Genomic DNA, 17,305 nt, shown 5'->3' with positions numbered 1-17,305 from the left:
CGCTTTGAGCAATATTCCAGTGAGTATTATCCTCGACTATGCAGTGTAATCTTTTCACCGTGTTTTGTATAACGCAGAATACGATACGCATCACACAGCCCACAATACGATAAATCACACAAGGCACAATACGATACGCATCACACAAGGCACAATACGATACGCATCACACACAACAATACGATACGCATCACACAAGGCACAATACAATACGCATCACACAAAAAGACAATACCATACTTATCACACAGCCCACAATACGATACGCAACACAATCCCCCACACTACGAGTACGTATCACACACGCATCACCATTGTTACCCTGCAATTTATATATTTAGATATATATCACGATTGCTTCCCTGCAATATACACACATCACGATTATTTCCCCGCAATAGACACACATCACGATTGCTTCCCTGCAATATACACACATCACGATTATTTCCCCGCAATAGACACACATCACGATTGCTTCCCTGCAATATACACACATCACGATTATTTCCCCGCAATAGACACACATCACGATTGCTTCCCTGCAATATACACACATCACGATTATTTCCCCGCAATAGACACACATCACGATTGCTTCCCTGCAATATACACACATCACGATTATTTCCCCGCAATAGACACACATCACGATTGCTTCCCTGCAATATACACACATCACGATTATTTCCCCGCAATAGACACACATCACGATTGCTTCCCTGCAATATACACACATCACGATTATTTCCCCGCAATAGACACACATCACGATTGCTTCCTTGCAATATACACACATCACGATTATTTCCCCGCAATAGACACACATCACGATTGCTTCCCCGCAATATACACACATCACGATTATTTCCCCGCAATAGACACACATCACGATTGTTTCCCCGCAATAGACACACATCACGATTGTTTCCCCGCAATAGACACACATCACGATTGTTTCCCCGCAATAGACACACATCACGATTGTTTCCCCGCAATAGACACACATCACGATTGTTTCCCCGCAATAGACACACATCACGATTATTTCCCCGCAATAGACACACATCACGATTGTTTCCTCGCAATAGACACACATCACGATTGTTTCCCCGCAATAGACACACATCGCGATTATTTCCCCGCAATAGACACACATCACGATTGTTTCCCCGAAATAGATACACATCACGATTTCACCTCACTCCATATATAGTATGTGCTACCACACTGAAATGTGTCGGACTGGGGGGGTCGGACTGCGTTAACATGTGGTCGGACTGCGTTGATGGAGTTGAATTGTTTCATAGGCATTACTTAGAAGTTGACGGATGACAAAGTGGAGATAATTTATGGATAACAACTTCTTTATTTACTTAAAGGCGACGTTTCCTTATACCGTTGTCAAGCAAGACAAGAAGTTGTTATCCATAAATTATCTCTACTTGATGGAGTTGGTTGCTGATTGTCACGGAGCTGTGCTTTAGAGATCAGGGTGTCATTAAAGAAGAATAGAGTAATAATGAAAACGTGGTAATAGGTTCACAAGTTTATTACTGTCAACTAATTGTTTCAACAGACGACAATATAAATGATAGAAGACCCAATTTACACTGACAATGATCACTGATGCACAGACAGTCAATTAAGTCGGCTGCGTTGGAACCACGAATCGTATTTCGTTTTCAAATCCATATTTTTAATGCAACCATGTGTTATTAGCGAGAACAAAACAAGCTGAAGGATTTCTCATGTTGATGCTATGTCAACATTCTGATCTATGTGAGTTTTGAAATAAGCTGATACATTGAAGAAGAAGTCTACGGTGCCTCACTAGGATGCTTAGGACGATTCATTGGCGTAGAGCATAAGATTCGATTCGGCGCCAGTCGGTCGCGCGAGCCGAAACAAGAGTCTTCGAGTCAGACTGAGTTCAACCAGTTCATTGTGTGCATTCACGACAATACAATAGTTGTTGTAACAGGGCTTGTGGTGTTACAAACCCGGGCTCAGAGTCACAGTGAACTGGTGCCGTGAACCCTAGCGGTAATAGGTCTGGAAGGGTTTACCTGCAATACCAGATCGCCAGATGAATAATATTCAACATTCAAGGGAGATAATTTGGACAGCTCTGTTCATAGTACCGTACTTCCTCATGTGAAAGTTAAATCTTTACCTAAGCCAAAGGTAAACAAGTGCTTCCTGGTTTCTTGAGTTACTCATATACTTATGTCGCCATAAAATATAGTAATTGTAATTTGAAATATCTATTTTAACTTGCAGCACAAGGAAGGTGCGAATGCAACGAGACACAGTGATGTTGGATACAAGCAGGATTCACCATGTCTGGGTGTGTCCATCCTATGTACTTAAACCAACCCAGTGACAAGTCCCGAAGGAATCCAGTTGACAAAGCATAGAACATTGGGAAAAAATACAAATGATACAGATACAAGCAGATGTCACTGACCCTGTTCACTGTAATTGCCTTCTGATGCCACAATAGTGTTTACTGACAAATTCAGTTCAATATTTGCAGAACTGCCAATGTATCCTGATAGTCCTCGAAATCCAAATGACACACCTGGCAACAACCTCCGAACAAGTTAATGAACTAGTCACCACAGGAAACAATTCAGAGTCCCTAGGAAAGAATTCAGCATCTAAAGAGATTGTTGAATGTTTCCCTTGCGGGAACTGTTTTTCTAAAGACAAAAGCCTAAAAAAACAAGTCGAAAGAATGCATGGAAAGACGCCTTGGACATGTGGAATCTGTGAAATGGAGTTCTGTGCTGCTAGTCCACTGCAGGACCATATGCACAGCCACACGGGACAGAGGCCACACATATGTCAGCTTTGTGGAAGCTCTTTCGCGAAGGTTGGTAATCTGAAACGTCATGAGAAGATACACTCAGGGGAGAAGCCCTTTAAGTGTGAGTTGTGTGAAAAAGCTTTTCCCTATGCTGTGGAACTGAGGCGCCATGTGAGAACCCACACGAAAGAACGACCTTACAAGTGCGTGATCTGTGAGAAGAGTTTTTCGGAGTCTTGCCACGTGCAGAGACATATGGTCACACACACAGGGTATAAGCCGTTCCAGTGTGACGTGTGTGATAGAACGTTCGCCCAGTTCGACAACCTTAAACAACATATGAGCACTCACACTGGCACCAAGCCTCACAAATGCAGCCTTTGTGAGAAGTCCTTTGCGAGAATGGGCGATGTGAAAAAACATATGCGTGTACACACGGGAGAACGTCCCTTTAAGTGTAACACCTGTGACAAGAGTTTCTCCGTTAGCAGTTCACTACACAAGCATGTGAGAGTGCACTCTGGTGAGAGACCCTACCAGTGCGAGATGTGTGAGAAGACCTTCGCTCTCAACTGTAACCTTAAGAAACACATACGGACACACCTGAAAGAGAAACCATTCAAGTGTGGGATATGTCAAGCTGACTTCCTCAAGGCAGGCGAACTCGAGGGTCACATGTTTTCTCATAAACCAGTAGCAGAGTAAGTTAGTGATCATGGTGAAGTGACAACACGGTTGTGAATGACTTCATGATAGATATTGTACCAGGATTTGATGAACTTGATCAAGAGGGGAAAATGACTTGTTTCATCTGCACTCACTTAATAATGAGTACATTTTGCAAAAATAGTAAACATGTAAAGGGAGACATGTTCCAATTGCTAGGTCTGGATCTCGTCATTTGTGTCTTACGTGAACCTGATGTAATGTAATTAGGGTAAGTGTAAGCTTCATATACATAAAACAATTTGAAATAGTAGACAGACAAGGCAGTGTTATAATGGATGGCTTGCATCAAAATTGCTTGGTCTGCTAATTACCAAGCCTAGTCTCCCTTTAGCGTAAGAGAATGTCCACTCGCCTGAAGGATACCGTAGGGATGAGAGCCTAATATTCTCCCTGGTAACAGAATAGGGCAAGGGACTAAGAACAAGACTTTTGTTGGTATGAGTAACAATGTGTTGCTGTTTGGCACTGTCCGGTATCTTGTCAGGTGTTGTGATACAACTAAACGTGAGAACACAGTCCCAGGAGTGAGGTGACACTTGTCCAACATGGCCAAAGCCTGAGTCTTTTCAAATCTTTTTACTTTCAGTAAGTATTGTAAGCTTCGCTAATACTAGTTGTGTATTGATACTTAATAATATTGAAAATGTCCGACATGTTTGGTCAAGTAGGTCAAATGTTCCGCACAAGTGGCATGCTGTCAAGGAGTTGTGAGTAAATGGGGTTTTATCTTCTTTAGTAGTATTGCAGCAATGGTTACAGGGACACCAGGAATGGGCTTCACACAAGGACTGTATGTGGGGAACCAAATTTAGATAGTGATGTTACTCCATATTTATAAGATATTGCAAAATGAATTGTGTTTGCTGTAATCTGATTGGATTCCAGAAATCTTTTGGACTTTTCGCTGCTTTTAAATGCCTTGTCTGTATCATGACGTCATCGATTGTTTCATGTCGTCATCCATTGTATCATGGTGTCATCAATCATATCATAGCATCAATCATTGTATCATAACACATGGCATTTCAGAGTGACGTCATGTCGGTCTGTGGAGTTCATGAAGAGAGAGAGAGAGAGAGAGAGAGAGAGAGAGAGAGAGAGAGAGAGAGAGAGAGAGAGAGAGAGAGAGAGAGAGAGAGAGAGAGAGAGAGAGAGAGAGAGAGAGAGTCCTATGGAAGCTCACTGATAAATGTTGTAATTTGCGTTAAACATGTGTTTTCAGATTTGCGGGGGCTATTGATTATTCTATCATTCAGTGGTTCCAAATGCAATATCCAGATCAAATACTCCAAACACCTGCATATCTGAAAATACATGGTGTTTATCTCTTATGTATTAAATAACATGGACTTTGTACATTTGTCTGCATCATCATGATCATTGAGAAGCATGTTGAACATGTTAAATAGGGGTAATAAATATTCAATTACTTTTCTTGTCCATTTCATTTTATTTCCGTTGTCTTACTTTCCTTTGAGGTCAGATGCCAGCCTAGGCATGTTGTTTGAATACAGACTAGACTGACTGCAGGTCTTCTGTTGTCTTACCAGGTACTTTCCTTTGAGGTGAGATGCCAGCCAAGGCATGTTGTTTGAATACAGACTAGACTGACTGCAGGTCTTCTGTTGTCTTACTTTCCTTTGAGGTCAGATGCCAGCCAAGGCATGTTGTTTGAATACAGACTAGACTGACTGCAGGTCTTCCGTTGTCTTACTTTCCTTTGAGGTCAGATGCCAGCCAAGGCATGTTGTTTGAATACAGACTAGACTGACTGCAGGTCTTCCGTTGTCTTACTTTCCTTTGAGGTCAGATGCCAGCCTAGGCATGTTGTTTGAATACAGACTAGACTGACTGCAGGTCTTCTGTTGTCTTACTTTCCTTTGAGGTCAGATGCCAGCCAAGGCATGTTGTTTGAATACAGACTAGACTGACTGCAGGTCTTCTGTTGTCTTACCAGGTACTTTCCTTTGAGGTCAGATGCCAGCCAAGGCATGTTGTTTGAATACAGACTAGACTGACTGCAGGTCTTCCGTTGTCTTACTTTCCTTTGAGGTCAGATGCCAGCCAAGGCGTGTTGTTTGAATACAGACTAGACTGACTGCAGGTCTTCTGTTGTCTTACTTTCCTTTGAGGTCAGATGCCAGCCAAGGCATGTAGTTTGAATACAGACTAGACTGACTGCAGGTCTTCTGTTGTCTTACTTTCCTTTGAGGTCAGATGCCAGCCAAGGCATGTTGTTTGAATACAGACTAGACTGACTGCAGGTCTTCAGTTGTCTTACTTTCCTTTGAGGTCATATGCCAGCCTAGGCGTGTAGTTTGAATACAGACTAGACTGACTGCAGGTCTTCTGTTGTCTTACTTTCCTTTGAGGTCAGATGCCAGCCAAGGCATGTTGTTTGAATACAGACTAGACTGACTGCAGGTCTTCAGTTGTCTTACTTTCCTTTGAGGTCATATGCCAGCCTAGGCGTGTAGTTTGAATACAGACTAGACTGACTGCAGGTCTTCTGTTGTCTTACTTTCCTTTGAGGTCAGATGCCAGCCAAGGCGTGTTGTTTGAATACAGACTAGACTGACTGCAGGTCTTCTGTTGTCTTACTTTCCTTTGAGGTCAGATGCCAGCCAAGGCATGTAGTTTGAATACAGACTAGACTGACTGCAGGTCTTCTGTTGTCTTACTTTCCTTTGAGGTCAGATGCCAGCCAAGGCGTGTTGTTTGAATACAGACTAGACTGACTGCAGGTCTTCTGTTGTCTTACTTTCCTTTGAGGTCAGATGCCAGCCAAGGCATGTAGTTTGAATACAGACTAGACTGACTGCAGGTCTTCTGTTGTCTTACTTTCCTTTGAGGTCAGATGCCAGCCAAGGCATGTTGTTTGAATACAGACTAGACTGACTGCAGGTCTTCAGTTGTCTTACTTTCCTTTGAGGTCATATGCCAGCCTAGGCGTGTAGTTTGAATACAGACTAGACTGACTGCAGGTCTTCTGTTGTCTTACTTTCCTTTGAGGTCAGATGCCAGCCAAGGCATGTTGTTTGAATACAGACTAGACTGACTGCAGGTCTTCAGTTGTCTTACTTTCCTTTGAGGTCATATGCCAGCCTAGGCGTGTAGTTTGAATACAGACTAGACTGACTGCAGGTCTTCTGTTGTCTTACTTTCCTTTGAGGTCAGATGCCAGCCAAGGCGTGTTGTTTGAATACAGACTAGACTGACTGCAGGTCTTCTGTTGTCTTACTTTCCTTTGAGGTCAGATGCCAGCCAAGGCATGTAGTTTGAATACAGACTAGACTGACTGCAGGTCTTCTGTTGTCTTACTTTCCTTTGAGGTCAGATGCCAGCCAAGGCATTATGTTTGAATACAGACTAGACTGACTGCAGGTCTTCAGTTGTCTTACTTTCCTTTGAGGTCATATGCCAGCCTAGGCGTGTAGTTTGAATACAGACTAGACTGACTGCAGGTCTTCTGTTGTCTTACTTTCCTTTGAGGTCAGATGCCAGCCAAGGCATGTTGTTTGAATACAGACTAGACTGACTGCAGGTCTTCAGTTGTCTTACTTTCCTTTGAGGTCATATGCCAGCCTAGGCGTGTAGTTTGAATACAGACTAGACTGACTGCAGGTCTTCTGTTGTCTTACTTTCCTTTGAGGTCAGATGCCAGCCAAGGCGTGTTGTTTGAATACAGACTAGACTGACTGCAGGTCTTCTGTTGTCTTACTTTCCTTTGAGGTCAGATGCCAGCCAAGGCATGTAGTTTGAATACAGACTAGACTGACTGCAGGTCTTCTGTTGTCTTACTTTCCTTTGAGGTCAGATGCCAGCCAAGGCATTATGTTTGAATACAGACTAGACTGACTGCAGGTCTTCTGTTGTCTTACTTTCCTTTGAGGTCATATGCCAGCCTAGGCGTGTAGTTTGAATACAGACTAGACTGACTGCAGGTCTTCTGTTGTCTTACTTTCCTTTGAGGTCAGATGCCAGCCAAGGCATGTTGTTTGAATACAGACTAGACTGACTGCAGGTCTTCTGTTGTCTTACCAGGTACTTTCCTTTGAGGTCAGATGCCAGCCAAGGCATGTTGTTTGAATACAGACTAGACTGACTGCAGGTCTTCGTTGTCTTACTTTCCTTTGAGGTCAGATGCCAGCCAAGGCGTGTTGTTTGAATACAGACTAGACTGACTGCAGGTCTTCTGTTGTCTTACTTTCCTTTGAGGTCAGATGCCAGCCAAGGCATGTTGTTTGAATACAGACTAGACTGACTGCAGGTCTTCTGTTGTCTTACTTTCCTTTGAGGTCAGATGCCAGCCAAGGCATGTAGTTTGAATACAGACTAGACTGACTGCAGGTCTTCTGTTGTCTTACTTTCCTTTCAGGTCAGATGCCAGCCAAGGCATGTTGTTTGAATACAGACTAGACTGACTGCAGGTCTTCAGTTGTCTTACTTTCCTTTGAGGTCATATGCCAGCCTAGGCGTGTAGTTTGAATACAGACTAGACTGACTGCAGGTCTTCTGTTGTCTTACTTTCCTTTGAGGTCAGATGCCAGCCTAGGCGTGTAGTTTGAATACAGACTAGACTGACTGCACGTCTTTTGTTGTCTTTCTTTCCTTTGAGGTCATATGCCAGCCTAGGCGTGTAGTTTGAATACAGACTAGACCGACTGCAGGTCTTCTGTTGTCTTACTTTCCTTTGAATAATGTGAAGTGTTAAAAAAACCCTCAAATCAGTGACCAGTGGTTTCAACAGCTAAATAGGCATAGTTGTGGAACAAGAGATGAATATTTCAGTACTAGATACTAAGCCATATTAACTAGAGTTTCAATACAGATATTGTTATGATACATGGAATGCATACAGTAGATTTGTGTAAGTTAGTATGTTGCAAGCATCTACAAATACAAGTCATTGGTGTCAAGGCACTGACCATTTGGTATTCCTGGTTCGATTTGATTCTTAAATTGTTGGTAAAAATAATTTGTCCTCAAGTTTTACATAAAATGATAAATGTTCACTGGACACGCTGGATGTATAAACGAAATAATGTGTTGTGGCTCCTAAATTCAGAGACAAAGTTTTATATTTTGAAAACAACTGCCTCAATTCTTGACAAACACTCCCAGAACATAAAATGGTCGTTCCTCAGACATGTTAAACATGTGCCATTATGAGGATTAAATATAGCATATACTAGATGAAATATACGACTTTTACCCTGAAGATCCAAGCAGAAAGTAGGTCTTTAGCAACCTATGCTTGCCGTGGGAGGCAAATTATGAGATCGGGTGGTCAGGCTCGCTGACTTGGTTGATGCATGTCATCGTATCCCAATTGTGTAGATCGATGCTCATGATGTCAATCACTGGATTCTCTGGTCCAGATTCGTTTATTTTCAGACCACCGTCACATAGCTGGAATATTGCTGAGTACAGCCTTAAACAACAAACAAACAAGCCCAAAACGATAACTGGTCACTGGACATGCAGGATGTGTACAAGAAATAATGTGTTGCAGGTCCCCAAATGTTTTTGGCTCCTACCTGTAGAAAAAAAGTATTTTATTTAAAAAAAAAATATGTCTCTACCACGATTCTTGTCCTAACACTCAGGATATGAAATGGTCGGTCACACACGCCTTTTTAAGGATTCAGTAAAGGATATACTAGATGAAATATCAGACTGGATGTAAAACTTTGTTTCAATCATGTAATTCCTTTATTCCTGGCGTGGATTGACCCCGGGTGGCGACGAAACGGGTGGTCAGGATCGGTGACTTGGTTGATGTATGTCATCGTATCCCATCTGCGTGGATCCATGCTCATTATGTCAATAGTAGGATTGTCTGGTCAAGACACGATTGTCAACAGACCGCCATCATACAGCTGACATATTGCGGAGTGTAACAAACAAACAGTTCTACCAGTGCTATTTTCCTGCTACGCCCAGGAGGTGAGCAAAACGAGCATCCCTTTGCCTTCCAGCTATTATAAGAGAATGAGTCCGAAAAATACCGCAAATTTGCATTAGTTTTAATAGTTGACCAAACTGCAGCGTTAGACTTAAAGTCAACTATGATCAGAAGTTTCGAATATCTGTAATCACACGAATCTGTAATCTCAGTAATATCAATCATAATATCAATTGGGTGAGTGGAAGCTTTCCAGTTGGTCAATCCCATAAGGAACCGACTATTTAATGTTATGTTGGGACCATTTCTTCAAGACACAATAGGGGCGGTCGGAAAGCCTAGTGGTTAAAGCGTTCGCTCGTCACGCCGAAGACCCGGGTTAGAATCCCGACATGGGTACAATGTGTGAAGCCCATTTCTGGTGTCCCCCGCCGTGATATTGCTGGAATATTGCTAAAAGCGGCGTAAAATCAAACTCACTCACTCAAGACACAATATTCTTCTTCTTCCTCTTCTTCTTCTGAGAGAGAGAGAGAGAGAGAGAGAGAGAGAGAGAGAGAGAGAGAGAGAGAATTAGTGTGTGTGTAAAACCTTAATACATTTATCTGTCTCATCCAACATGCTGGTTTCAGCTGATTTTTACACGTATTACGTATTTGAAGCCGATGCATGACTACCCAAAATCCAAGGAAATACCAAACACAAAACCGAGAAAACGAGCAACATGCCTTTAAGCTGTTTCAAAGGTCGGTCTTGCCTCGCTGCGTGATAACAGTCACGTGACGCATTCATAGTTCAAATGTGACAACTGGCTGTACGATCAACAAGCTGAGAAAAGTGAGTAGGCCAGATCGACTTTGACGTGTTTGCGATGTCAACATCCATGACAACAGGCTAATTACATGACCATAAGTCCATTATGTGTAAAAAACATATATGAGATTATAGTTCTCAAATACAAGTCGTAATGGAAGCATGTCAAGGGACAGTTGAATGTGGTGCAGTTTGCGAGTTACAGATCTCCTTTCAAATCAGGATCCCATACATGGCCACGATTGGAACCCTGCTCAGTTGTTTTAAATTGGAATCATATTTTTGTTAAACGTGTGAATGTTAGAAAAAAACCATTTTAACGTATCAACATCTTACTTTCGGTTTCGGTATATGCAATGCAATACCAAGAAGTCTACTTTCATTTCGGATACAGGGAAATTACAGAGGCCGACGAGGTCATTACGATAACCTTTACCTAACGACAGTCAAAATACACAGTTAATATCCTTTCTTTATACCCTCGTCTCTCCTCACTTGAGACGCGGAAGTAAAACGTGTATTCAAGGCCGATAATTGGCAGACTTTCTGACAAGCATGGGTATTTTATACACTTTAAAACTTCAACGAATATATTAATAGTGACAAATATTTAAAACAAACTTTTGAATTATTCACACGAAGGAAAGTAGCTTGGAAGGTAATACACTATAGATACATTCAATGCAAATGTAGGACGTAATATTTATTCTCTGCTTCGCGAAATTTATTTCAACGTTTATGGTAAAATATACCCTACATTTGCAGGTATAGCTATGGGATAGCTTCAATAAGTGAACGAATGCAAAGATTTACGTCGCAGTATGCTAAATAATACTACGACCATTCAGATCCACATATTATAAAGTCAAGTGAGCTTATGTCGTGGGATGCTTGTTCAGAGTTTTTCAGTTTTCAATTTGACACTTCGACCATCCTCTTATTTCTCTCAAAATGCGCTCAAGGCCCTGTAACGTTTCAGAAACCGTGATATGAAAGAAGCTGACACTTAAATGTTTGTTCTACTTATGATATCTCTGAATGTGTTTATGAGGTTCTAATCCAATTTGCAACATGGCCGTCATGGCAGCCATATTGAAAATATAATGTCTATGGGTATTTCTCAGACATTTCTCATAATGTAATGGAATTTTAGTTTATGTGTTCATTTCTTCGCGACATTTAAATACTAACCTGGACATGACCGTTTCACTTTGAAAATGTTCCTAAATTCTCTCAAAATGCCTTTTTCCCGCATTGCTAACATCCAGCGACCAACGTAGCTGAATAGTTAATTCACATGCTAGTTCGCACGAATCATTTCGCTTGAAATTGTCAAGATGTGCGAATACGAATTGCATTCAATATGGCGGACAAGAGTGTCAAATTGAGAAATCTTTTATGGGGCATTGCTCTGTCATTTTGTTTCAGCATGTGTAGGTGTGGTTCGCTTTTCACGATATGTTTAAGTCTGTTCGTGTTATTTTATACTTTTGCGTTTTGTCAACATTTGGTTCTGTGGCCATCATCTCTGTAACTACCAGACTGAGGTAGCTGGGACTTTGGCATGTATGCTACTTCTTTCAAGGTTTATGTTGTAGTATTCATGCAGAATTCATTTCAGTTTCAGTGCTGACAACTCCTTAAATTTATTTGTTGATATGTAAACTGTTGACTTCATAACAAGGTGAGCTACAATGCCGAGGCACCTTTTTAAGGTCCTGACAACTTGAATCGTGTAGTCAGTCTTAGTTACTTGATTGTTTATGTGTCTTTTTCCCCCACCGATGGTGTTTCTGACACCGATTTGTCTGACCCAGGCTCGTTAATAAACAAAACATGTCAATTAGGATGAATCCAGGGGTTCAAACTTCCGATCAGCGGATCACAGCGGGTTCAAGGGAGTGAGTGAGTGAGTTGGGTTTAACGCCGCTTTTAACCGTATTCCAGTTATATCGCGGCGTGTCAGCTTAATGTAGGAGGAAAGCCCGAAGTGACGCAGGTCTTAGACGTTTACAACTTCGGTGAAACCCACGAGCACGGTTATGGTGCTGACAAACCTAGAAACATAATCGGGGCGAACCGGGATTCGAACCCACAATCATAGGTTTCTGGCGTGCCCAAGGGACGCAACTCTGCACAGCGAATCGCCGCGCCTTAGACGACTAGGCCACCCGTGACCCCTCAAGGGTCTTAGACCATAATGCCCCGTACTTGGTGTTTTTGCTTTCCTGACTTTTCGACGTATATATAGGCTGTTGACCATTTACTATATCACTGTTGGTCAGTTGGAACAGCTTATTTCCTTTACGTTGTCACGAAATCTGCCCCAAAGCTCTGTGAACTCTCTGTATCTCGGGATTATCGGGCAAATGGTTCCAATCATTATGGAAGAACGTTGTCATATTCCAAGTACCGCCCCCCTTTTGGAGTCTAGGGTAGCATATGTTGACAACCGATAAATGAGGATTGGGTTGCAGCAATGCGTGTCATGTTACCCAAGGCGGCGTAAAGTAACATTCAGCCATTTACTCACTCAAGAGAGTAGTCCCGGCGTTCGTGCAGTTTGGCCATAACTTGAAGAAGGTTCACACTCAAGTGAACACGCACACTGTGAAGGAAGAAAGATGATATGAATGCTTACCATTTTGGCGAACACCCGGTGTCATCACTGAATTTCAGTGGTCATTGCATATACCTTTCACAGATTTTGCCCGTTACACCAAATGGAATCTGTTTCGGCGGATAGTATCTAGACTCATTATTCTCTTGCATAGACAATTTATATTATTCTAAACTGGGTCAGTGTTTCTGCCGGTGGACTAAAGTTCCCGAGTTTCATCGTATAAGCTAAGTAGCTATCAACAAAAACAAATATTTGGGAGGAGACATTAAAACTGCCACCCTCATGGTGTTTCAAGAGGCAAGAATTCTTAAACGTTTTACTTTGCTTATAAGCAGCAGAATCTCTGCACTTGTACACAGCAGACGTACTTACCATATCGTTTATATTTGTTTCAACGAAACCAGTAAATGCGCTCTCGTGTCATTAAATTGTCTGCGCCATCGATCACTTAATTGTCTGGTTTGTTTACAGGCTAACGTTGCATGGCAGGAGTATTGCTGTCAGGCAATAAATACTTACTTTTTATGCTTTTGTTTTTTTATTGTTTATTGCCGCACTCAGCAATACTCCAGCTATATGACGGCCGTATGTAAATGATCGAGTCTGGACCAAGCAATCCAGTGATTGACATCATGACCATCGATCCACGCAATTGGGACACGGTGACATGCATCAACCAAACCAGCGAGCCTGACCACCCGATCCCGTTAGTCGCGAACACCTGTTGCCCTCACTTTTTTCAGTGGTTCATTCATATGATGTTCACAGCTATTTTGCCTTTTAACTCAAGTGGAATCTGTTTCGGTGTGATGATCTAGACTGATTAGTCTCTTGCATTGACAATGCATACTAGTATTAATTTTTTAAAACTATTCCAACTATGTATTTATTAAAAAGGATAACATCAAATTGAAATATAATGGCCATGTATGTCTAGAGTAACAGCAAACATTCATGATCGTAAATATAAGTACCTTGTGGATGAAGTAACGGGAAAGAAAATACACGTGTTGTTCAAGAATGTCTTAAGGACTGTCTATTTCTTAATTGTGAGTGTGTCTCTCTATTTTGGAATCTAGGGTACTCTCGGCAATATGATATTAGGGGCCCAAGGCATAAACATAATGTTCCCAGTCGACAAGTGGCAAGCTTCACGTCGTTTCAAAGAATTTTAATGATTAAACTGATTATACATGAGAGCCATTGACTCTCTGAACTTTGAGTGAATTTTTTTACCATAACAGAACTATCAGCTATGTGAAACACAGATTCTTCAGGCAAACATTTTGGTGTCCATTAGTACATAAATTATGTGCAACAATTCTCAATTTGTATTCGGATAGGACGCAATGTTTTGAGTCCGATAAAACTCTGTTTTTATCGTCCCAACAGATACCAATTAGAAACACCATGGCCACTGTGGAAGTAAGGGGAGACAACTCCGGGTTTGTTGACAACTGGCAAAGTGGGAAGTCTTTAGCGCAGTGTAACCTCCACATGTTGACCTCCGAGGACTCTTGTGACGTCGACTTCCGGGTTGGGAAAGAAGAGAAGCTAGTCCGAGCTCACCGATATGTGCTTATGAGTCGGAGTTGTGTGTTCCACACCATGTTGTGTGGCCCCCTGGCGGAGAAAGAAGACATCAAGGTACCTGACGTGGAGGAAGAACTATTCACTGAAATGTTAAGGTAAGGAATGGGTATTATCTTATTTACTAATCTGCCTGATGTATATGACCATCTGGAATAACTTGCCAACTTAAATGACACACTGGCCGTTAAACAAACATGTAACAATTAGCAGCAAGTGAGTTACTTCAATATGCTTTATTCTTTATATTTAACGTTATAACAGACTCAGGATCTTGAAAGCATTCGATTTTATTTGGAAGGGATGTGAATTTTGATATGAAGACATATATTGTATAACATTAACCGACTGTTTAGAAGTGGAGCTATGACATGATTGATATCAAAATATGTATGTAAACGTTTGGCAATTCTACGTTGTAAAGGTGCATGCACAAACACGTAGCCTGAACAATAGTGAGTCTTTTATTTGCACCGATTTGCAGGTACCTGTACACAGACACGTCATCGCTGACTGCTGAGAATGTGACAGGTGTGTTGTACCTGGCCAAGAAGTACGCCGTGGTGGGTCTTGAGCGTCTGTGTGTGACTTACCTGGAATCCTCCCTGACAGCAGAGAACGCCTGTGTCATCTTGGAACAAGCCCACGTGTTTGATGAGGAGGAACTCTTTGGCAGGGCTCTCAAGGTCATTGTACAGAATGGAGATGTCGCTGTTCGGAGCCCTGGCTCTACCGGTCTTTGCGGTTCGTGTTTTCATAGAGTTGTAAGTGCAGAGGAATTTAAAGCCTCAGATGATACAACTTTTAATGCTGTCCTCTCATGGACTGAGGCAGAATGTAAACGTCAAGGAAGGGAGATCACTCCGGAAAACAAACGTCTTGTTCTTGGAGAAACAGTGTATGAAATTGACTTTACCTCAATGGACATGAAACTGTTTGCTAAAACAGTTGTACCGTCTGGGATATTATCGGGCGATGAATGTACAAAGTTGTTGTGTTACCTCGTCTCACCTGATACTGATGTGGCACCTTTCAAGATAAAGTCAAAACTTAACATGGGGGTGGCTCTGTATGCAGATCGAATTCACACAGGACACGGTCAGGAGAACTCCAGCATCATTCTCTCGTGCAGCAAGAACATGCGTCTGACTGGCCTCTGGGCATTTGGTAATGACCGCTGCACATACAACATTTCTCTGTATGAAGAACAGCAGACAAAGCACTATGACAGTTACGGACTATCTACTACTGTTGAGAAGTGGGTTAAAAGAGAAGTATCAACTGTCTTAGAGAGAAGTATTTCCAGTGAAGTCCAACTGCAACTGTCAGAGGCATTGTTGTTAAACAATAATGTCAGATATAAAATTAAAATGACAAGAAAATCAAATGAAAATGAATGGTCAAGATCTTCCGTATTCAACAACATCACATTGGGTAAAAGTAAGATATCAATTGCAAACGAAAACGGCCCAGGTATGATCTCGAGACTCATTTTGGAGGAAGTGTATTGATCTATCTTGTGATTCTTAGCCGTTATTCATATACTATTTCTACTATAATTTCTGATAATCCTACAAAAACCCAAATTGCATATATTGTTGAATGTGTGAAACGACCCTTGATCTTGACAATGTACATTATTAAATTAGCAAATAACAATCGGCAACTAGTGTTTTATTAGTAACATCCTGTTTGGGTAATAACTAAAACACCTGCTGCCCTCGGCCCGAATCCACACAAAAAATGCCTGTCAGGGATTAATCGTCTGAGTAAACAACTGAAGGCATCTTTAGTGTTGTGACTGAGGTGACATAAGTTGCGGACAAGGTAACGAAATGGATGAGCAGACGGAAAATAGACGTCATGTATTGACAGATCCGAGACTGAGTGTCGACCGGTCGTCATGATCGTTGCAATTGCGCAGTGTATCAAACACTGGGAACTGGTTTTAACCCCGGTAACGGGAATCCCCTCAGTGGCGGAATTTTTCATTTGGTGGACGATGTCGCCTGTCATTTTTTGAGGACTGTTTTACGCTTTTCCCCTTTTGCCTATTTAATTTTTGTCAAGTATTTGTGATTAATTATGCCAAAAAAAGACATTAACATCTGCAAAGTTTCAATGTTGACTTTACTTGCCCTTTAAGCTCTGAAACAATACATTTTACTTGTTAGGCTTGTTTAAGATCGAAAAGTATGTTTCAGGAAAATATACATCTCATTTAGTGAGGCATGTCATCAGGCAGATATTTCATGGCCCGCCATCTTGGACTCTGATGCTACAGGTATATCCTACCACGTCCGTTGTTTTATTGCTATACTATTAATATATTCTACAGTATGTAAAGATAATATTAGTGCGCGGTGGTAAGTACGGAATGTTTTTAGAATGTTTTATTAATGTACAATTTTAAGAAAAGTTATGTATGTCAATTTTTTATAAGATGTAACTGTTTATAAGTGCTGTATTTATTAAACGTGTAGGGTGACGATGAACGGGGGTATGTATTATAGGCATGCGTTTGACAATATCTTGTCTGTAATGAGTCTGAATGATGAGCTTGCTATACATCTCTATATAGAATATGTCTACACTTCCTTACTGTATCGCTATAATGAGTACATCTCTGTAGTCTGATGTTTAAATGCTTGCTATATATCCGAAATATATTATCTATGTAGAAAAGCTCTACACTATATTGGTTGCTTGTTAAGGCATTTTATTTAGTGTCATTGTTTAATGTGTTTGGATACACATTCAACCCATTTCTTTTTATAATACTGCTTCAGTAGAAATCTGTTTCGTTTTGCATAGATTATTAATAAATATA

The 17,305-nt window shown here is 41.3% G+C and overlaps 2 protein-coding genes across 3 annotated transcripts; both read left to right on the top strand.

Annotated features, from left to right (window-relative positions):
• Window positions 1–1,647: 1,647 nt before the first annotated feature.
• LOC124114529 (zinc finger protein 239-like) lies at window positions 1,648–4,972 on the top strand. Of its 2 annotated transcripts, none has more exons than XM_046475154.2 (2): window positions 1,648–1,782; window positions 2,284–4,972. In XM_046475154.2, the coding sequence occupies exon 2, from the start codon at window positions 2,576–2,578 to the stop codon at window positions 3,515–3,517; it is 942 nt and encodes a 313-aa protein (XP_046331110.2). In that variant the 5' UTR covers window positions 1,648–1,782; window positions 2,284–2,575; the 3' UTR covers window positions 3,518–4,972. The 2 variants fall into 2 exon arrangements, with proteins under 2 accessions (XP_046331110.2, XP_046331111.2); XM_046475155.2 differs by having other exon boundaries at window positions 1,703–2,187.
• Window positions 4,973–10,223: 5,251 nt separating this feature from the next.
• LOC124114527 (BTB/POZ domain-containing protein 6-like) lies at window positions 10,224–17,305 on the top strand. The gene is made up of 3 exons (XM_046475153.2): window positions 10,224–10,286; window positions 14,278–14,573; window positions 14,960–17,305. Exons 2-3 carry the CDS (start codon window positions 14,296–14,298, stop codon window positions 15,984–15,986), a joined length of 1,305 nt encoding a protein of 434 aa, XP_046331109.2. The 5' UTR covers window positions 10,224–10,286; window positions 14,278–14,295; the 3' UTR covers window positions 15,987–17,305.

This window comes from Haliotis rufescens, unplaced genomic scaffold, assembly GCF_023055435.1.
Source record: "Haliotis rufescens isolate VD_foot unplaced genomic scaffold, xgHalRufe1.0.p SCAF_2, whole genome shotgun sequence".
Classification (NCBI taxonomy): domain Eukaryota; kingdom Metazoa; phylum Mollusca; class Gastropoda; order Lepetellida; family Haliotidae; genus Haliotis; species Haliotis rufescens.
This window is presented reverse-complemented; position numbering and strand designations above follow the sequence as displayed.